A 23,403-nucleotide genomic window follows, 5' to 3' on the forward strand; every position below is an offset into this window, starting at 1 on the left:
TTTACCTTTTCTTACAAAAACAAGAAGAGCAAACGCTCGATCGAGTCACTTTCGCAGTTCTGAATATTATATGAGGCATCAGATGGACAGGAAGAAATTGCTATTCACAACACAATGCATACCTGAAGAATTCAAGACATACCTGTGACCTTGAAAAAGGTCAAAGGTCACCAAAGCAAACGTCAAAGTGTAGAGGTCACTGGGAGTCACGTTCACATAAAATTTGAGCCCGGTCACTTTTATAGTTTCCGAGAAAAGCCCAACGTTAAGTTGTGTGTTGCCGAACAGAAAAGGCTAGTTATCTCCCTTGTTTTTCTGATAACGTTCGTAAAAGGCTACAGATGTAAATACTTTGATGTAAAGAATAATCCTACAAAGTTTCAATCACATCCGATGAACTTTGTCAAAGATATAAAATGTCTAATTTTTCCTTTGACGCTGACCTGTGACCTTGAAAAAGGTCAAAGGTCAACGAAACCATCGTTAAAGTGTAGAGGTCATTGGAGGTCACGACTAAACAAAATATGAGCCCGATCGCTTTGATAGTGTCCGAGAAAAGTCCAACGTTAAGGTGGTGTCTACGGACGGCCGGCCGGCCCGACAGCCGGCCGGCCGGACAGACTAACACTGACCGATTACATAGAGTCACATTTTCTCAAGTGACTCAAAAAGTATGCTCTACCCAGTGGTGAAAACCGTCTTAGAAAAGAGCAAAAACTTGTCGAGTTATAAGCCTGTGACTAAGGGGATCTTCTGACTAAGGGGATACCTGACATCCACCGGACATATATTAGGCCCAGCGCAGAACCCTGCGAGGTGACATCCGACTCATTCCATGGTGGAGGGTCACATAATGTAGGTAAGGCCAAGAAAAGGACAAATCAATGTGCAAAACAAAAACAAACAAGAAGGGCAAAGCCCATACGACTCACATGCTTGACCTTGACCTTTACATGACCTTGACCTTCAGGGTCAAGGTCAAATAACTAAACCTAGCAATGACATCATACACTAAGAACTGCTTTACACATTTTTCCTACCAAAATACATGTGACCTTGACCCAAGGTCAAGGTCATCCAAGGTCATGCAACACAAAGCTGTTAATTCAAGACATAGGAAGTACAATGGTGCTTATTGGCTCTTTCTACCATGAGATATGGTCACTTTTAGTGGTTCACTACCTTATTTTGGTCACATTTCATAAGGGTCAAAGTGACCTTGACCTTGATCATTTGTGACCAAATGTGTCTCATGATGAAAGCATAACATGTGCCCCACATAATTTTTAAGTTTGAAACAGTTATCTTCCATAGTTCAGGGTCAAGGTCACTTCAAAATATGTATACAATCCAACTTTGAAGAGCTCCTGTGACCTTGACCTTGAAGCAAGGTAAACCAAACTGGTATCAAATGATGGGGCTTACTTTGCCCTATATATCATATATAGGTGAGGTATTCAATCTCAAAAACTTCAGAGAAAATAGGAAAAATGGGAAAAATAGCTGGTTTTTAGACAACATTTATGGCCCCTGCGACCTTGACCTTGAAGCAAGGTCAAGATGCTATGTATGTTTTTTGGGGCCTTGTCATCATACACCATCTTGCCAAATTTGGTACTGATAGACTGAATAGTGTCCAAGAAATATCCAACGTTAAAGTTTTCCGGACGGCCGGACGGACGGACGGACGGACGACTCGGGTGAGTACATAGACTCACTTTTGCTTCGCATGCGAGTCAAAAACTTCAATCCCCCCCAAAAAAGGCACGGAGCTTATACCGACCCGACTTTTTTGGCCTAATGTCATCAGAAACAAACATTTTATTGGCCTTAGTGTCATCAGAACCAAACATTCCAAAATTTTAATAATAAATTTTCATTTAATTAATTTACTTACCCAACTCACATATAGCAATTAACCCTAGTTCAGTGCTGGTAACGCTGTACGCGTTTCCTTGGTAACAAGGGTGACTCCTCTAAAAAAAAAAGAGTGACCCACAACAATACTGGTATCCCTGACGACCACATCCGGGTCCGTCTTCCGTATGCGCGCGCATATGCCGCCATTTGTATCATTCCGAACGAAGCCCAACTCACCTTTTTTTTAGGAACCCAAACCCACAGCGGGGAGGAGGGAGGGCCTCAACGATGTGAGTTGGGTAAGTATATTAATTAAATGAAAATTTATTATTAAAATTTTGGATTAAATTACATATCTTTACCCAACTCACATATATATAGCAGATTGCTACTATATGCGGAGGGCACTTACCAAATCAGGAAATGAGAACTTGTCCTGCCGCTACCAGTGCAGGTAACGCAGAACTGCCATCCTGTCTTAAAGCAGCAACGTCTCTGAGGTAAAAATTGATGAAGACATCCTCAGATCGCCAGTAGGCCGATTCAAGGACTTCTGCCAAGCGACCAGACCGAAGCACTGCGAGGGAGGAAGCCCAAGCTCTTGCCTCATGAGACCTGGCTGTAGTAAGGGGCAAGGCCGCTCAAAGTAAAATCGAGAGTATTGATCTTCCATGCTTCGGGGTCCGGGAACGGGGAGACGAACATAGGCAGAAGGCGATAGTACCGAGTGGCAAATAATTCTCAGCGGCTTCTCCAAATTCGCCCGAAGGTGAGATAGAGTCCATTCTGTGTGGAAATTCTTGGCCGACCAACTTAGCCAAGTCATAGAGGCTCCCAGGAAGGTACTTCGCTGCTAATAAGATCTCGTGGTGGAAACACCACATTAGAATCTCGCATGCTCGATGTGGCAGTGATAGGGAGCGAGAGGCCCCCCTGCTTGTTGAGATAAAACGCCACTGTGGTGTTGTCTGATTGAATTAACGCATGTTCTCCTCTGACAAAGGGAAAGAATTCCACAAGAGACAGAAAACTTCTTCGATGGTGGAGGGAGAACCAATGGGAACGCCTTGCATGAGCAAAGGTGTGAGAATCCATTATTTGATCGTGTCTGAGAACCAGTCGAGAAAAGACACTAGCATGTTCCAGCCCTTTGTTTGCTTAACGCCCAGCAGACCACAAAGGGCCATATCAGGGCGATGCTGCTTTAGACATTTAACGTGTTACAGCCCTGCAATTCCAGTTTCCACCTGGAGTTCAGGACTTCTAGAAAGGGCCGCTTGTACAGTCTCCCCAAAGGGATCAAAGCGTCCATGGATTCCATTTGACTTAGAATCAAAGTCAGAGCCCTGACTGAGGCTCTGAATTAAATGAAATGTTGCCACTTCCGATCTGTTTTGTGTATCAAAATGTGGAAGTAAACATTCGTTCGATCTATGGAAGTGACCCAGGCCCCAGTGCCTCCCTCAATAAAATGTGAGTCTTAATCCCCACCAGCCGCTGTGTAGTGGAAAAACACAAAGGCGGGTGATGCAGAGCACTAAAACTCCAGTTGATATAACTGCCAAGAGTGTGAGTGAAAGCGTGCTTTTGTCAGCACACCAACCCCCACCGCTAACCTTCCCCGAGAGGGGAGAGGGGTGGGTATTTGGCACAGCGCCCAAGGAGAGAGCATGGAGATAAAAAGCCAAAGCCAAGATAGGCTAGCCTAGTGCTTTCCTTTTGATAACAAGACAAAGCCGAGGCCTGCCGTGCACTTTCTTATAGCTGTGAGCTTCTTTTTGTTAAAGAAGAGTCCGCGTTTGCATAGAGGCGAAAACGAAAAGAGAACCTTCGAACAAGAAAGAGATTAAAGTCTCGCCAACAGAACCATACTGTCGGCCGAGGCCTTCTCCCAAGCGAACAGCAAAGCTACATCCTTTGTATATGCGTCCCGACAGAATACAAAGGTATCCAGTAAGGACGTAACCGCACAAGGGAGAGAACGAATGAAAGTCTTGGTCAAAGATGATAATTATAAAGAAGTGCGGCCACAATCTTCCGCAGCCAGGAGATCCTTGTTCTTGCTGTAAACATCCAGATGGATGTTCGTCAAGTCCGGTTCCGTAGTTAGAACAAAAGAATAACCTAAGTTCTTAGGCTTGGTGTAAACCGAGGCCTACGGATAGCGCTGAGCGAGTGATGCGCTACTTGCGCGGGTGACGCAAGTTAAGGCAACACCACAGCAGGTGCTTCGTCGAGCGCTGCCCACAAAGAAAGTGGTGTCAGAGGAGAATCGTTTGAGAAAACTTCCACAAGTTCAAATGCCACCGAGGGAGGATCTAAGAACTTAAAGTTCGAAGATTTTCCTGAGAAGGCTCAAATCAGCAAAAGCTGAAGGTGGAGCCGGAACCCAATGAGGACGTAACCGCACGAGAGAGAGAGCGAATCAGCTTCTCAGTCAAAGACGATAACTTTAAAGAAGAGCGGCTGCATTCTTCCACAGCAATGAGATTCTTTTCCTAACAAACGGAAAATTTCTCCTTGCTATAACCATAATTATTGCCGAATGCTTGCCAAGTCCGGTGTAACCGGAAGTGGTACCATAAGCAGGGCAAAGGAAGTGATCAAGCTCTTAGAATTGGCAGTAAGCCGAAGCTTCCGGTTAGTGCTCACTAAGAAATGAGCTACTAGTCCAAGTGACGCAAGCCACGGCAAAGCCGAAGCAGGAGCTTCCCCATGTGCTGCCAGCAAAGGCAGAGGTGGGGGAGAAACATAGTTTAAGAAAACTTTTGCAAGTTGAAAAGCCACCGAAGGAGACTCTAAAAACTTAAAGTTCGCAGATTGTTCCTGAGAAGGAGCAAAATCAGCCAAAGCTGATGGTGGAGGAACGACAAGATGACTATGCTACCGCAACCCCTTCAGGGAAATATTGCGTAGTAACCTCTGCTGCTAGTGCCAGCAAAGATGGCAGCTAGCCGGAAGTCGAAAAGGGGAATCCCCATCTGCCTCAAAAGCTTCGTCTTCCATATCCTCATCATCCTGTTCAGTAGTATCCTAACGATCGTCGAAAGGATGAGAACCGGAAACCAATCCCGCCAAGGCAACATCTGCCGAAACCAAAAAAGGTTGGTAAAAGAAAAATTCCCGAAAGCCGGAACTCCATGAACGGATACCCCCATCCCCCTGCCTCATGACAGCTGAAAGACTGGAAGAGGAAGTGGATGCAGCCTGTGTAACCGGAAGAACTGCAGCAGGAAGGGCAAAAGCATCAACAAGGTTGACAGGCTGCGTGAGTAGCTTGAAATGCTTGAAACCAGAACCGGAAGGAACTTGGTAATCAGCTTGCGCTAGCCAAGGTTTCGCAGCCTCCGGTGCCTCACTATGTTGCGTCAGCAAAGGCACTGTAGGACCATGCAAACCAGCATGCGAACTCCGGAAATCGCTCAAACCGGAAGGAGGGGGAGCGAACTGCGTTCTCTTCTCGACTACACCTTCCGCAAAGTACTTGGATGCCGTCTCAGCCGCAAGCGCCACCGCGCTAGACAGCTTAAACGGAAACCGGAACTCGGTGTCTTCCCCCAAAGCGGAAGCACCTTCATCAGTATCTCCTTCATGCTCAGCATCGCAATCCGGAAGCTGACCCCCGGAATGACACCCATGGTCAAACGGGAAGTCAGCTTTACTGACAACTTCCTGCCCACCGGGCGGAAGAGGAAGCTGCACCCCCAGGCCAATATCTGTCGATAAAGTGGGGAGAAACAAGTCTTCCTTTCGCTGCTCAGGGTCCCTACCCCGAACTGACCGAACGCCTGAGCGAGAGTGGTCAGCCCAGGTATCAGAACTTTCGCCCCTCCCAGAAGAGGGGGGTACTTTCTCCTGAACACGCGCTCCGCTTTGGCCGGAAAACCCGGTTACTCGCGTAGCAGACATACCTGTAGAACGGTCAGGCACATCCGGAGAAGAGTACACCAGCGGAAGAACGTGAAACTCGTCAGAGTCCTGCACAGCATGAACGTCCGCCCGCGTGACGGTGGCGGAAGCTGAAGGGGAAGGACGAATCCTGGCCAACGAAGTAGAGTCAGCAACACCGGAAGGAAGAGCACGCAGCTCGGCCTAGTGGAAGAAAATTTCGCCGCCAGCGAAATCCCTGTGAACTAAGCAACAATAGCAAAGACGCCACCTCGGAAAAAGCTAACCCCGAACACACGGGTACGGTAGTATCCGAAACTGTCTTGTTAACCTGACCGAACTTGTCCGATGACCTAGGCGGTAAAATGGAAGACGCCGGCAAATCAACTAACACGTCAATACATTTCTTGGACGAAGGCTTGTCCGGTATGTTTGGTTTTCCTAGGTGTTTTCTTAGGAGGAGAAGACTCAGCAGCTATCTACAAAGGCTAAAAACAGCCGGAGCGTACAAAAACAGCGACCAACTCCAGTGAACGCTGAGGTAGGAATGATACAAATGGCGGCATATGCGCATGCATACGGAAGACGGACCCGGTATTGGTCGGTCAGGGATACCATTATCGGTATGGATCACTCTTTTTTAGAGTAGTCTCCCTTGTTACCAAGGGGACGCGTACAGCGTTACCAGCACTGAACTAGGGTTAATTGCTATATATGTGAGTTGGGTAAAGATATGTAATTTAATTTATTTTTCTGGCCTAATATACAAGGACTAGCTGTAAACGTGTTGTTACCCGATGCGACGGTCCATTTCAATCATCACTTCCCACGAGTGAGCAGAGATTGGAGCATCCGCCCTATACATACACAACACAACACAACACAACACACAAAAACACATCACAGCACAGCACAGCACATAACAGCACAAGGCGAAGCAACAGAAAACAATTGAGTGCAACATACCAAACAAACACAATGCAGCACAACGCAATTTATGGAAACACACAAGCACAAAAGACAAAAGCAATACATACAAAATCAGATGACATTAGATCATCCCAAACCGAACCCAAAAACATGTAGCGACAGTAGTTTAATTTAACAAATAAGTAATTGTAGGGCCAAGGAGAATGTCAATTTGCATGACAACAGGGAAAAGGGGAAAAGATTACAACAAAACCCCAGAAAATTTGAATCAAAAGTTATGAGGATCGTTTAAAAATGAATTATAGGGCACAACAGTTAGTAGTAATTGTGTTGAAAAATAGCAGTTTAATTTAGTAGTCAGTACAGTACAGCACAGGAAAGCAAACAAAACCAATGGACAAGACACAGTCAAAGACAAGAAACACACACAAAACAAGAAAAAAAGAAAACAAAAGAGAAAAAAAGTTAGTGTTACATCCAACATTAAAAATGACAAAGCATAAGGCCATTCTGCCACTGAATTCCTGCCGACGGTACAAAACTTTTGAAGCTGCGATCAAAGACAAGATTCCTCAGCTTCCTTGGAGAAAAGTGCTTTGCAGAAAAAGATCAGTAAATGGACCATCTCTACAGAAAAGCTGCGATGAGGAAGTGGCATACAAACACAAGCGCAAGGGAACAGTGGGTAAACGCCATTTAGTGCATAGTGCTTTTAGTTATGCGCTATAGAAATCTCCTTAATAAATTTACCAGCAGACAAGACACTAAAAAGACAAGTTTGCACTCATAACGTAGAAGGTACACAATAAGTTAGTACAGAAACCACAAGGAAGCTGCTTCCCAGATACACCGATCACTAATACGCCATTTATTTTAAAAGTGCAAGATTCTCAACAACAAAAGTTTAAAAAGTAAAAGGCACAAGAACTTACATTTGGCTGATCAGGCAATGCATGCGCAAAAAAGACAAAAGTTCACACAAAAATTGGTCTGACTTTAATTCAATTTTTTTTTTAAACTTCAAACACTGCAAAGATCCTCTAAAGTGGCCGGTAACCTAAGAAGCTGTACATATACTCAAGATAATTGAAACGTACAATGTACCAATATATTTGGCAAGAAGGTTGTTGCATATATAAGAAAACACAAGCCTTGGGATTGCAACTATGGGATAAAGAGCAAAGAATATTGCACACCTGTTCACATCATTACAATTATTTCGAGAAAATGTGTACTATTTGTTAATCAAATCTTGCACGTGTATGTTATTTACCTACCAAAAATTCTAATGCACCCAATTCTAAATCTGAACCCATGCAATATCGCATTAGTCGCTCAATTCCACACACACACACATACACACACGCATTCATCTATTTCCTTCTAATGGACACAACATATTCCCCAACCTACACACTATCTAATGTTTAACCTGCACACACAATCTATTTTTCACAAGGAACTAAAAGTGCCAAACAAACACAAATTAAAACAAAGATTAGCAAATCAAGTCAAATGTGTCACGTAAATAACAAACAAACTAAACCAATGTAAGTAACAATCAATTCTGATCAAAAACTGATACAGGGACACACGAATTATAACCTCAGCAACTGAAATTAAGGTTCAACGTCAGTGTTAAGTCACACAGAAAAGAGAGCAGTCCATGAAGGTAAGTAAGAAATGACATTTACCCCAACATGTAGACCTCATCTGTAATGGAATACTCCCACATGTGGGCCATGATGGGTGCGTCCGCCCTGCGAGTGGAGTGGTAAGTCAACATTTCACTCTATGTTTCTTGGCAACATCTACGTTCTATTAAAACAAACAAACAACAAGTCGCGTAAGGCGAAAATACAACATTTAATCAAGCTGTCGAACTCACAGAATGAAACTGAACGCAATGCCATTTTTCAGCAAGACCGTATACTCGTAGCATCGTCAGTCCACCGCTCGTGGCAAAGGCAGTGAAATTGACAAGAAGAGCGGGGTAGTAGTTGCGCTGAGAAGGATTAGCACGCTTTTCTGTACCTCTCTTCGTTTTAACTTTCTGAGCGTGTTTTAATCCAAAACTATCATATCTATATGTTTTTGGAATCAGGAACCGACAAGGAATAAGATGAAAGTGTTTTTAAATTGATTTTGAAAATTTAATTTTGATCATAATTTTTATATTTTTAATTTTCAGAGCTTGTTTTTAAACCAAATATAACATATTTATATGTTTTTGGAATCAGAAAATGATGAAGAATAAGATGAACGTAAATTTGGATCGTTTTATAAGAAATTTGTTTTTTTAACAATTTTCAGATTTTTAATGACCAAAGCAATACCGAAGTCCGGCCTTCATCGAAGATTGCTTGGCCAAAATTTCAATCAATTTGATTGAAAAATAAGGGTGTGACAGTGCCGCCTCAACTTTTACAACAAGCCGGATATGACGTCATCAAAGACATTATCGAAAAAAAGAAAAAAACGTCCGGGGATATCATTTCCAGTAACTCTTATGTAAAATTTTATAAAGATCGGTCCAGTAGTTTAGTCTGAATCGCTCTACACACACACATGCACAGACAGACAGACAGACAGACAGACAGACAGACAGACAGACAGACAGACAACACACACACACACACACCACAACCCTCGTCTCGATTCCCCCTCTATGTTAAAACATTTAGTCAAAACTTGACTAAATGTACAAAAATACACACACACACGTACACACACACCAATAAACAAACACACAAACAGCAGATTCTGGCAAAATAAATCATTTTCGGAAATAACTCCACCAGGATGGGATGTGAAAGAGTGAATACCCTTGCTTTTCCACTGACAAATAACTTCACACATGCTCCTGTCCACGTGTTTCCGACACTCCCCTCACTAGTGATTGGCCGCTCCAATGTTTGTCCGAGTAAAGAGCAAGGGTATTCACTCTTACACAACCCATACAAACCCGACAGAGTTATTTTCGGAATTCGTCTGTTGATATACCAAGATGGAAAGATAGCTCAGAGAACAACTGAGAGACAGAGGGAAATTAAAAAAGCACCCTGTACACATTAGAAACAAACACAGGAAAACCAACCATTTCAAATACAGTACTTTAAAACCTTTAACACTGACTTGACTCCATAAAATCTAGATTAACAGGAGAGCAATCAGAAGCAGTATACATGATCAGTTGTCAGTATAGGATACACTCAAAAGCTTGTAAAATGTGTGCAAAGCTGTTTTCAGTACACAAACGGCTTGAAGCAAAAGGCACCAAAACCTAAGTTATACAAAATTGACGCTGGAGTGGAAGCAAGATCTTGCTAAAGTTAGTTAGTTCTAGTACATGTGTTTCAAAGCAAGGCAGAGAAAACTAGCTAACTTGTGTCCAAATCCAAGCTCAATGCTGCATGGCAAGCATATTCTGCAGCCCCTTTCATCATACAGATCAGTGTCCATTGAATAATAGTCAGTTCCAACATCCTAACTCCAGGAAGATTCTGGCTGCAATCTTCTGAACGATTCCACACATTTCTGTCCATGATTGCCCCAGATGCATGCATTAAGCTCTTCTTTCATCATCCCATGATTTTGTTTAATAAACGGTTAACAAATTGAGCTTTCTTCTTGTCTGATACTTGACTTTGGAATGAATGCAGGTTGTCTGTCTCAAACTGACAGTTCAACCCTGCTACATATAGGCAGCCACATTTCGTCTTCATGGGCTCCTTAACTGTTTTGTTGTAAGCTTCTGGTAATGTATGTATTGGAATTTCACTTCAAGAAGGGACTTGACACACCAGTGGGAAGTTTCAGCGATCATGGGACAGGGGTATCACACGGGTTCAGTGAAGGCAACAGGGCCAAAGAAATCGCTCATAGCCACACAGTGCAATTCAAACGTGTTACATGAGAAAAAGGCGGCAAGTCAAGCCATGAGTTGTACAAGGGCAGTAAGCGCATGTTACTCTGAGGCAATGGTCCATTTAGCAGTTACCTTCCCTTGCACAAAGTCTGCTACCTTTTTCCAAGGTGTTAGGAAATCATTAAAACATCTGCTCTGCTTCGGATGAGAAACATGCAGAAGAGTTTAAAAACTGTTTCAACAGATATGACAATATTCAATGATGAATGCTGTTGTGTTAGGAATTCAATGGAGAAATGGTGAGTATACATGCATCTTAATTAAAGCCAAACCAGTTCAAAGCTTTAAAATAATACAGCATCCCAATTGGACAGAAAACTTTCATTTGAACTTTTCTATGAACAAAAATCTGTTCATTCCGGTACAAGGATTTTCTTGTTATCGCCAAAAGTGACAAATACATGATTTAGTTGGGGAGGTTTTCCCATAAGGGTGAAAAACTGGTTTGGCATTGTGATCTGTGAGACTAAACATATTTGTCTTCATATAAGATAAATATCAAAACTCAGAGAGACCTCTGCCCCTATACCTAATAAACACAAGAAGGGCAAAGCCCATACGACTCACATGCTTGACCTTGACCTTTACATGACCTTGACCTTCAGCTAAACCTAGCAATGACATCATACACTAAGAACTGCTTTACACATTTTTCCTACCAAAATACATGTGACCTTGACCCAAGGTCAAGGTAATCCAAGGTCATGCAACACAAAGCTGTTAATTCAAGACATAGGAAGTACAATGGTGCTTATTGGCTCTTTCTACCATGAGATATGGTCACTTTTAGTGGTTCACTACCTTATTTTGGTCACATTTCATAAGGGTCAAAGTGACCTTGACCTTGATCATATGTGACCAAATGTGTCTCATGATGAAAGCATAACATGTGCCCCACATAATTTTTAAGTTTGAAATCGTTATCTTCCATAGTACAGGGTCAAGGTCACTTCAAAATATGTATATAATCCAACTTTGAAGAGCTCCTGTGACCTTGACCTTGAAGCAAGGTAAACCAAACTGGTATCAAAAGATGGGGCTTACTTTGCCCTATATATCATATATAGGTGAGGTATTCAATCTCAAAAACTTCAGAGAAAATGGGAAAAAATGGGAAAAATAGCTGTTTTTTAGACAACATTTATGGTCCCTGCGACCTTGACCTTGAAGCAAGGTCAAGATGCTATGTATGTTTTTTGGGGCCTTGTCATCATACACCATCTTGCCAAATTTGGTACTGATAGACTGAATAGTGTCCAAGAAATATCCAACGTTAAAGTTTTCCGGACGGACGGACGGCCGGACGGACGGCCTGACGGACGGGGGGGACGGACGGACGGACGACTCGGGTGAGTACATAGACTCACTTTTGCTTCGCATGTGAGTCAAAAAGGTGTCCATGTTTCACCCACTACTTTCTGCATCCAAAACCTCTTACATTTGTAAAAAGCAAGGAATGCTATTCAACTCTACACATTTATTATCCATCCCCAACTCCAAACTGCCCCCCTACCCCCCCACCCCCCCCCCCCCCCTGCCCCCCCTCCACATGAGCTGACAAAAAGATGAGCATGCATGACTACAGTGAAATGCAACAGTCAAACTCAGCAAAAGAGTGTGTTAGTCTGCATGCGGTGGAATTTAGTACCTCACTGTTAGTATGAGACTGAAGTGGTCATTTATATGAGTGCAAAAAGAGCTATATAGAAAGTACAAACTTATGTTCAACATTTGCTGCCAAAAAAGCCCAATGCACAAGACTGTGGAATACTACCATACTGTATGTATCTAAATCACATAAACCCTGACCTCTATCCCTCCACATGACTGAGCTGAGTGTATCACTCCCCTTTCTTATTTCTGCCTACACAAAGAGCAGTACTCACCAAGAATGTTCTGCATTGAATCCAACCTAAACAGACAAAAATATACCAATTCAATGCACTGTTCTGCTGTACAATTCACTGCAAAAGGACATTTAAAAGCATAAAAATATCACAAACATACACACGCACAAGCACATGCTTACACGCACAAGCACACACACAACAATTGTACATAAGTCCCAGATCCTGCCTCTTCTTCCCTTACCCAAATTCATCTTTCTGTTGCTTTAATATTATTCTTACTTTTTAACTCACACACAAACACATGCGCACACACACTCACACACACACACACACCGTCTCACAAACAGCGTCTCACACACACACACTCTCTCTACCCATCGATTGGGGCAAACAATAAAGGTATCTGTCTGTCATTCTGTCTGTATGTCTGCCTGTGTCTGTCCGTCTGTCTGTCTCTCTCTCTTTCTCTCTCTCCTTACCCGTCCATTGGGGAAGACAACAAGTGTGAAGGACTTGTCAAACCAGCGGTTGCAACCACTTCCGTGCAGCATTGAGTGCCCATAGCTGTCCAGTGCCGTTGGGTCATTCTGCAATACAATTAAATGTGTGAACACATCTCTTACTGTTGGCAAGTTCAATGACAAACCAACGTCAAGTGACTAATACATTGAAGCCACTGCATGCATAAGTGTTGCATAACCAATAAACAAATAACTGAAAACCCCAGTCACTCAATAACAGTCAAAATTCATAGGGATCCCTTACAAAATTACAAAACCTGTTTGATGGTCACTACTATTTCAGAGCAACATAATTAGTTTAAATGCTCATGTATTAATTTGATCTTAGTACAGCAGTACCTGCGATGTGTGGACCCTCCCATGAGAGGACACCTCCCTTAAAAGAACACCTTCTCTTGTCCCTTTTTATATTATCTTTACCAAAGTATACCTGTCATGAAAGGCCACCTGCAATGTAGGGACACTTGTGGCTGGGCCCAAGGGTGTCCTTTCATGGCAGGTACCACTGTAGTGTATTTATGTTCGATTATGCTTTTTGATGATGTGTGTGTTTGTGTGTTATTAAAAATGGGATTAGGTGCCAAAAGAAAAATGTCCATGTTTATGAAAAATGAAAATGGACATTAAAGTTTTCTTATCTTATCTAAAATGAAAATGGACATTAAAGTTTTCTCATCTTATCTTATCTTATAATTAATTTTGAAAAAGTAACCCAGGCCAACAAAAACAGGCAAAAACCATTTTCAGACTGGAAAATAATTAAGTATTTTTTACTTTTCTTTCACTTGTTTCATCTTTAAATCTGTCTTGATCAAATTGTATTTTGATACAAGTTAAGCTCAAGGCTGATTCTCGCTAAATCAAATACATTTGAGCCTTGATCCCTCTTCAGTACTGTTTTTCTTGAAATGTATATGACCGATGATACTTCTAATAAACAGCATATAATCGAAAGAAATAAGTTGGAAACTGCAGGACCAAGAATTAAATCCTCCTCCAGAATTACTCATTTACTGAAAAACTAAATGACTTAAAACAAAAATTGTTATTCCAACATCTTTCAACCTTGGATGGCAATCACAAGAAGGACAAATAACAAGAAAAACAACGATCACAAGCAATAAATACTGACTGCAAAATAAAATAAGACAAAAATAACAACAAACAACAAACAAAAAAAGGAACACCAAGGAACACCAAAGCATGCTTGACGTTTTCTCAAACAAGAAAAGCAAATGCTCATACAACTCACATTCGCAATAAGTAAAATAAATCAGAAATAAATTATGTGCTACTCTAGCTCGTTAGACATTGAAGAAAAATTTCGGACTTGGGACTTGTTAGGAGGTCATCAAACCCTAGAGGTGGGTTAAAGCTTAAGACCTCTTGCTTCAAAATCATACGACAAAACCCATAAAAAATTATCATTTATGTTTCTAGTATTGTTTTGCTGATGAAGACAGTCATAACGTCGGAACCGGTTCTTGTTCGTTTTCTTTTCTTTTCTTCTGTTTGTCCATGTTTCTAGTGAGTACATATTCATTTTTTGTTTGTTTGTTTGTTTGTTTAACGCCCAGCCGACCACGAAGGGCCATATCAGGGCGGTGCTGCTTTGACATATAACGTGCGCCACACACAAGACAGAAGTCGCAGCACAGGCTTCGTGTCTCACCCAGTCACATTATTCTGACACCGGACCAACCAGTCCTAGCACTAACCCCATAATGCCAGACGCCAGGCGGAGCAGCCACTAGATTGCCAATTTTAAAGTCTTAGGATTGACCCGGCCGGGGTTCGAACCCACGACCTCCCGATCACGGGGCGGACGCCTTACCACTAGGCCAACTGTGCCGGTTTTACATATTCATTGTATTTGTTAACTTGTTCTTGTAACAAACAACAAAATAACAAACAAACAAACAGACATGCAAAAATTCATATGCTAAATCTCACTTCTAGATTGTCCTGTAGATGAGGAGAGAAAGTTAGAATATAGTTAGAGAAATCACACAGCTGAATGAGTAAACATTGCCAGAGACCAATTGTAGTGACCAGGAAAAGAAAGCTAACTACAATAAATGGCCAGCTGTCCATACAGACAAACACTGCACAGACTAACACTGCTCATTACTAAGAACAGGTTACTCAGGTGAGCCAAACAAAGCATGCAGGTAAGGTAACAAACAAAAATGCCATGCAAATAAATATAGTAAATTGAAGTCCACAAGCATAATTATAAGCTGGGGAAAAACAGACATGCAAAAAAAACCAGATGCTAAATCTCACCTCTAGATTGCTCTGCAGAGGAGGAGAGAAAGTCAGAATATTGTTAGAGAAATCACACAGCTAAGTTGAAATGTGTCCAGCAACAAAAAGCTAACTATATATGTAAGAAACTTCTTCTTCTTCTACTTTGTTCATTGGCTTAGACTCCCACGTTCACTCATGTTTTTAGCATGAGTGGATTTTTACGTGTATGACCGTTTTTACCCCGCCATTCAGGCAGCATACGCCGATTTCGGGGGAGGCATGCTGGGTATTTTCGTGTTTCTATAACCCACCGAACTCTGACATGGATTACAGGATCTTTTCCGTGCACACTTGGTCTTGTGCTTGCGTGTACACACGAAGGGGGTTAAGTCACTAGCAGGTCTGCACATAAGTTGACCTGGGAGATCGGAAAAATCTCCACTCTTAACCCACCGGGCGGCAGCGACCGGGATTCAAACTCACGACCTCCTGATTAGGAGGCTGACGTCTTACCACCACGCCACTGCGCCCGTCAAATATATATATATATATATATCTAAGAAACAAAGGGATGTAATTGTAAGCACTCTAAATAAAGATTAAATGTGCAACAAGAGTAAGTGAAAGTTCCACTGCATCAGAATTCTACTGCTTTTTGGAGTCTTTATTTTTGAAGGACTAAGACAGTGACTCAGAAAGTAAAATTCCTGTAATACACGAAGAAGAGAATAACGCCCAAGCCAGACAGCTGGTCATGTTAATACAAGAGCTCAAGTACTCAGAAAACAAGAAATGTTACAGTGTACCATATGGCGTGCAAGTCAGATAAGACTGCAGTATTTTTCTACACAGAGGTAAGTTCTCGCTAAGATGAAGAACAGCAGAACATGGTCAGGTAATAATGTCCAAGCTTACCATGCTAATAAAAGGGCTCAAGTACACTTACTGACTCAGAACATAAGAAATGTTACAGTGTACCATATGGTCAGGTAAGCAAAATAGCAGGGATGGCCAAATATTGAAATTTTAACTCGCCATTCAAGTGAGTAACTTCAAGAGTCACTAGCCCGTCAAAAATTTAACTGGCCCGGTGCATACCACAGTTGCTGCATTTGAGGTGTTTATATGGCTTTGAACCTCGATACGACAACCAAAAGGGTCGCACTTGACCAGAATTTTCACTGGCCAGCCGGGCGGTTTATACTAGCTCAGCGGATTTTCTACTCGCCCATGGCGATCGGGCGGACGATTTGACAATCCCTGAATAGTCTTTTCCTCATTATAGAAATAAAGTGTTATACTCACAGGGTCGTAGTCAATGTTTTCTGTGTCCAGTGAGACTACAAAGGCAGCCTGTAAAACCATACAAACACATCAAAGTTATGCATACAGATAGAAATTCCAGCATAAAGTCAGTTTGAATTTGAACTGAACTTTAAATAATTAAAACCACAAATTTATGCATACAGATAGAAAATTCTATGGTAGAGTCAAATTTGAAATATGAATGGGATTAACATTAACTGGATGACTGAGAACAAGTTGAAGCTGAACAGTGAGAAGACGGAGGCCCTTCTCGTTGGAACACGACAGAAGATTGCTTCCCTCACTGTGACCGACCTCCAGCTGGATGACGCGACTGTTCCATTCTCCCCTGCTGTCAAGAGCCTTGGCGTCTTTCTCGACTCCACTCTCTCCATGCAGACACACATCTCTTTCATCATCAAGACCTGCTTTTTCCACCTACGACGCATCGCCTCCACCTGTCGCTACCTCACCCACGACGCCTGTGTCAAGCTGGTTGTCTCCCTCATCTTCAGTCGTCTGGACTACTGCAACTCCCTTCTGGCTGGCCTCCCCGCCTCATCCATTCATGGCCTACAACGAGTCCAGAACGCTGCTGCCAGGCTGACGTTGAGGAAGACGAAGCGAGACCACATCACCCCCCTACTTCGCTCCTTGCACTGGCTCCCTGTCAACACCCGAACCTCCTACAAACTGTCCACTCTGGTCTACAAGTGTCTCAACGACTCTGCTCCCGAGTACCTTCAATCCTCCCTGGACCTGTACACCCAGCCCTCCGACCGTCCCCTTCGTTCTGCTGCTGACCCACTCCGCCTTCACATCCCTCGCTCGAAACTCGCATCTGCTGGTCAGCGTGCATTCCCCTCCGTCTGGAACTCCCTGCCGCTTGAGCTTCGCCAGAGCCCCTCTCTTGACGCGTTCAAGAGTAGGTTGAAGACTCAGTTCTTCCCGTAGCTGGCTGCGACTTTCATGTTCGACGTGATGTGTTGTGCCCCAAAAGACATTCTTGTGCTGTGCTCTGTGAGAGGTGTTTTCTTTGTGTTTAATATTATTTTGTTTGGACCCAGCTATTGATGTGTACATTGTTGTTAAACAGTTGTTTGTTGTATGTTTATATGTCCCCTCCCCTCCCCTCCCTCCCTCCCTCTGATCTCTCTCTGTCCCGACCTTTTCGATGGCGTCCAGAGAAGCCTTGTTCTTGCCCTTGGAGAAGAAATCTTTCCTGGCCTTGGCCCAGGGTACACGCTCCACGGCTGTCAGGGCGGCCAGATGTGCCTCCCCCTCCACTGGCTCCGCCTCATCATCAAGGATACGCTGCAGCATGCTGTGCAAATAACAACAATCCATGTTGAATTTGAAAATGAAATAATCTTGCCAATTTACTGCACCGTCACTGTAGTGTAATTTCTCATGTTTGGGATAATACAGTTAGATTTTTACTGTTTATTTTTATTATCAGTATCATACTTTGTTCAACACAAAGAAATGGTAGACCTAAAGGCAACAGCTTACATTTACACACACGAAACAATGCCATAGTGAATGAACAGCTAACTAACCAACACGGTGTAACACATTTTGCCAAAAAAGATCAAGATTCTTATCACTTTCACAGCAAGCACGCAAGCACACACTCACAAACACACACATTCTCATTACTTACATTCCCATGCACGCACACACACACACTGCAAACAAACCAACAAAGACAAACAAATAACATACAACAAAAACCGTCCTTATCCCAGCTACCAAACCTTCTGATGCAGAAATACACAGCAAACGACGCACAAACTTACGCTTCAATTTCAATGGGCTCCAGCAGACGTCGCTTGTGTCTGATGTAGACCTTGAAGTATCGCCCCTTGTGCAGAACCGCGATGTGACTGGAGTCTTTGAAGTGCACCAGCGTGTCCGTCTCTATGCCAGGGATACGTGTCGTGTTGAACTGTCTCTCGTACTGCGCTGAGCATAGCGGTACCGTCTTGTTGAGCACAATCTGTCGTCAAAAGACAGAAAGATGATGAGACATGTGTCATTTCAATACGAGAAGGGTGTAGTTTCTACCCTGATACTGTCATCAGATTCCTGGAAAGCTATGATCTTTAATGGTGAGCCACTTTCAAGTCTCTTTTGTACACAGGAAACGCCTAAAGAAGGGGTACTGTTTTGTTCAGCGTGTCTGTTGTCTGATTAAAAGATACATTTGACAAATCGACAGAAAGAGTGAATTTTGACAGTTTGACATGGCCTTCTACCGTCCCTTGAAGATGATTTCAAGTGCTGTTCGATGGAATTGTTATGCTGAAATGTCTTCTTGCATCCAGGCCGAAAATAGGGTTGGTCACATTTTCTTTACAAGTATTAAAGTCTTCTCTTTTTGTTTGTACCGAGGCACATGTGGCTTTTAATTTGCAGCGTCCCATACGAGTTGTGTCGCCTAGATCTTGGAGAAGAGTTGTTACTTTTCTTGTATAGTCTGCAAAATCAAGATTGACCATTTTTGATATTCTTTTTTTGAAGTGTCAAACAAAATTCTAGGGTAGAACACAATAAGGTCTGTTACTTTTCTTATATATAGTCTGCAAAATTGAGATTGACCATTTTTGATATTCTTTTTATTTAAGTGTCAAACAAAATTCTAGGGGAGGACACAATAAGGTCTGTGAAGGAAACTGATTCATTTTTGTTAAAGGCCTCATGAAAGTAAAGAGGACGGGCAATGGTGAGACACTGACCGGGTTGAGCTCCTCTCTGTCCACTTCACGTCTGTACTTCAACATGATGCTAATCAGGTTGGCTGCACGCGATGCCTGCTGGTCTGTTGGCTTCACCAGGAGAGCGTCCTGCACACAACAACACAGTTCATTTGTTTCAACAGTGTTAACTCATTGTCTCCCAGGTACGAATATATCCGTACCCACTCATATGGCTCTATCTGACCAGGTACGGATATATTAGCTTCAGTCGCTTCCTGTAACGTCCATCTAACACTAGCTTTCCAACGTGTTGATACACAGTTACTACACAGTTCTACAATTGTGAGTGACCTGCTGCAGCACAGCTGGTCTCGGCTAAAAAAAAACTTGGTCAACATAGCATAGGTGGGGTACAAAGTGTTAAGGTACCCCTCTGAAAAATTGGCTCAGTCCGCGAACCCGAAACTCAGAAAAAAAATGTAAGGCCTAATATACCTGTTGATTACAAGGGTACTGTCTTCCTGCAACACGCTGCCCTTACTGTCAGAACTGGCCAGAACTACTCCCTTTCACACATCTTGCTTTTGTTCTCGAGCGATTTAATTCTTTAAGATAGCCTAACAACAGCAGATAATGTGCACTACAGAATACGAGAGCACATGTCGACGCCAAGGTTTGAATTACCAATGCTACAAATAAACAAGGGAGAAATAAATGTCCTCAAATATATTCAATACAATGTCAAAGGACATTGTCATCATTTTCACGAGTTTTCATTCACAAACACCTGGGAAATAAATCTCATGTTCCCCATGCAATAAATCAAGGTGGTGAATGGGTTTGAGCTTTCAGGTGAAACGTGGATTGTCAAAGTAAAAGCCAATCAGGCTGATTGTTTGATGTGTGGAACCATCGCGGCTTTGGATTTGTGTTTCCGAGGACAACGATTGTAAGCATTCACTCTCAAAGACCCAATCAATGTTGATAATTACCGCGGCGACTCATGGTCAATTTGCAACTTATCTCTGTAATCGCAAAATCCACAACGAAAAGTCATAAACACTTAAAAAGAAAAGAAATATGCTCGTCATAAACACTTAAAAAGAAAAGAAATATGCTCAACACTTACTGAACTCACACGTATGATCGCAGCTCTGTACATTTTCAGACTGGAAGAAAAGCGTCAACAAGCTACGTTTGACGTCACATACAAGGTTGACGTGTTATCTCGAGCTACTGTGACGATGCTTTGTGGCCCGGAGTTGGATTCTAAAAATTCGTCTCCCTGTGGGTTATTGTGCATTTTGTTGCACAACCAAAATGATGACAAAAACGATGTTTGGTGGCTTGTCGTCAGACCAGCATTTTGTTGTTGGTCCTCGGGGAGCATATCGCCTTTTGTCTCATATTTATCAACCGCGGCCTTGGTCGATAAAGATGAAACAAAAGACGATATGGTCCCCTTGGACCAACAAAAAAGCTGGTCTGTCAACAAGCCACCAAACATCTTATAATATTCTGGAGGTATTACTTCAGACCTACATCTAAGTCTAGTTTCAGTCAATTCTTTGCCATGACTTCAGATTATCCGTCTGCCACATCAAATTTAACTTCAAACTTCAAGTTCAGTTGCAAACATCTTCCATATTCGCTTCTTCACATCCACTCAGTATCATAACAAAGTTGACTTCAGATAAGAAGAAGAAACTTGAAGCCTTACAATGCCATAGTAGTTGCTGTTGATCATGATGGGGGCTCGGCCACGCAGGTAAACATACTGCTCCCACCAGTCAGACACCTGAAAGACAGAAACATTGAACAGTTAATTGCTGTTCGTGTGTGTGTAGGTGTTTTGTGCGCATGTGTGTTTTGCCCTTGCGCGATTGGTCGTGTGTGCAAACAGGCTGGGTGTGTTGTTGTGCATGTTTGCATGACCCCTGGATTCTTGTTTGTGATGATAAATGGTATTTTGACTTTGAAATTAGCTTCAACGCAAAATAGTTCTGTTCTTATTCAAGGGACATAACCGCTCGGTGCGTTTTCTAATAAATCAAATTTCGGGTAAAATCGATCGAATTACATCACAAATCTGCTTCAGTTGCAAGATCTTGCCATGATTTTCTCCCTCAAGATAATTGTACCGCTTGAAATTGGCGGAGAAACAGTCAGTCTGAAGTTAATTTTACATGTCACGTGAGTATAGGGTGCTGTATTTACTGGCGTGTTGTGCAGGGCATTTAGGCATTCCTCGGTGCCAGTGACAGAAGCACATCTGACTCAGAACCCCCATCCCTTTTGAGTTCATTTACAAACATCGAGAAATTGAATTCAAAATCACCACTTTTACAAGGACTTCATTTACATACATCAAGACATTAACTTGAATTCAAAATCGCTATTTTCACAAGGCAACGCAAATTATTTATAAATTTACGAGAAAAATAACAGAATAAAAAAAAACAAGAAAGGTACGTTTTTGAACTCTGAATAAAATTAAAAGACAAAACAAAACATTAACCATCACAAAACATTATAAGAAATTAGAGAAAAATAGCAAATAAACAGAAAGAACAACTCACATAGTTGGTAGCCCACCAGGACTTGAGGATGAGGTATCGCTGAAGTTTGCGACCAAGACCATCTTCAAACTCTTTTGCCAGTTTCTTCATGCGATTGTACCGTTCTTCTTCCATCAAGGATTCCACAGATTCCAGATACTGCACACATAAGTACAGGAAGAAAAACTCAACCACAGCCGAGCAAACAGATATACACTCCAACTTTCAGGGCTGCACAGTTCAAAATATGCAGCAAAGACTGTTGGGCGCTTGGCTAAAAATGGAGTTGTTGCCCTTTACCTGATAGACTAAGCACTTGATTTAATGTTACTTTGCTGAGCACCCCCCCCCCCCCCCCCCCCCACACACAAGGACAAATCTATATTAAAGTTAAAAATTTGAGCAATTGTCCAAAATATGACCAGTAACACCGGTACTTACCCGTTGCATAGTATCATGCAGAGACGGTACTGGCAGCTTTGGCAAGGAGGCCTGGTAGCTATTCAGCATGGGTTTGCGACCACCAAATATCCGAATCAGACCCTGAAACACATTAAAACTGACCTTCGCAGTTGCTCTTCCCTATCTCAGTTCAAATCAAAACTAAAAACACACCTTTTCCGCAAACATTTACCGTGAAATACATTTTCAAGCCTGATGAGTTTCTCTTTTCGCTTCATGGAGTAAATGCAGACAAATCAATGAAATTAAGAAAAGACAATCTGTTTAGACCAAACACAAGATTCAATTGTTGTGGGGTGGGATTTTTGACACACAAGAGACCACCTCAAAAGACGGGGGGGGGGGGGGGGGGGGGGGGGGGGGGGGGGGGGGGAGGGAGGCTGGGAATGTACTTTATCTCCTAAGAACCAGCACTTTCGCTTTCCCCAAGGCTCCATGCTGGTACATTAAATCATTTTTTGAAAACCATAGAAAAAAACAGAAAGGGCAAAAGGATAAAAAGAAACACTGGCACTTATTTTGTTTACAGATACAGTGGAAACCCCCTGTTAGAACACCACCCCCCCCCCCCCCCCCCCCCCCCCAAATTTAAGACTTTCTCCTCTTTGAGACAATAATTTTTCAGATTTTCTGTTTATAACCTGTAAATGTTCTTCCATTTTAAGACTCCCTCCTATTAAAACCCAATTTTCTCAGATTTTTTAATCCTTCAAAGGGGGTTCCACTGTACACAGTCACAGAAAAGACTTTCAATGAAACAGAACAGAAGAAGACCCTGACTGACCAGCCAGAGCTTGGTGCGCAGAGACAGTGTGCCGTGCATCTCGTACATCCAGCCGTGGTAGGTGAGCAGCAGCTTGAGGAAGTAGCGAATGGTCATGATGGTCACCAGCCACAGGAACAGGGCGAACAGCAGCGTGCTCAGGTACTGACCCACGGAGTACGAGTAGCTGTTGACTCTGTCAGAAATACTACAATTTAGACCAGTGAGTGTGATTTTATTGACTGATGCTTGCTTTGAAACTCGCCTTTTCTTTACGTCTTTTCTACGAACAGCAGCGTGCTCAAGTACTGCCCTACCGAGTAGGAGTAGCTGTTGATGCTGTCAGAAATACTACAATTTAGACCAGTGAGCGTGCTTTTACTGACTGA

General features: G+C 42.6%; 1 protein-coding gene across 4 annotated transcripts in view; it reads right to left on the reverse strand.

Moving 5' to 3' along the window:
- LOC138962713 (carnitine O-palmitoyltransferase 1, liver isoform-like) overlaps nt 1-23,403 on the reverse strand; it is a 40,567-nt gene that overhangs the window by 14,077 nt on the left and 3,087 nt on the right. For 3 of the 4 annotated variants that reach the window (XM_070334638.1, XM_070334639.1, XM_070334640.1), the window contains exons 4-14: nt 23,036-23,210; nt 22,231-22,332; nt 21,811-21,948; nt 20,952-21,029; nt 19,271-19,378; nt 18,332-18,531; nt 17,700-17,856; nt 16,533-16,580; nt 12,936-13,043; nt 12,493-12,518; nt 8,373-8,438 (exon numbers count right to left, since the gene is read on the reverse strand). In XM_070334638.1, coding sequence (XP_070190739.1) covers nt 8,373-8,438; nt 12,493-12,518; nt 12,936-13,043; nt 16,533-16,580; nt 17,700-17,856; nt 18,332-18,531; nt 19,271-19,378; nt 20,952-21,029; nt 21,811-21,948; nt 22,231-22,332; nt 23,036-23,210 — 1,206 coding nt within the window. Of the gene's footprint in view, nt 1-6,542; nt 6,606-8,372; nt 8,439-12,492; nt 12,519-12,935; nt 13,044-16,532; nt 16,581-17,699; nt 17,857-18,331; nt 18,532-19,270; nt 19,379-20,951; nt 21,030-21,810; nt 21,949-22,230; nt 22,333-23,035; nt 23,211-23,403 lie in introns of all 4 variants that reach the window. The other variant, XM_070334641.1, reaches the window with a different exon arrangement.

Source organism: Littorina saxatilis, linkage group LG3, assembly GCF_037325665.1.
Source record: "Littorina saxatilis isolate snail1 linkage group LG3, US_GU_Lsax_2.0, whole genome shotgun sequence".
Lineage (NCBI taxonomy): Eukaryota > Metazoa > Mollusca > Gastropoda > Littorinimorpha > Littorinidae > Littorina > Littorina saxatilis.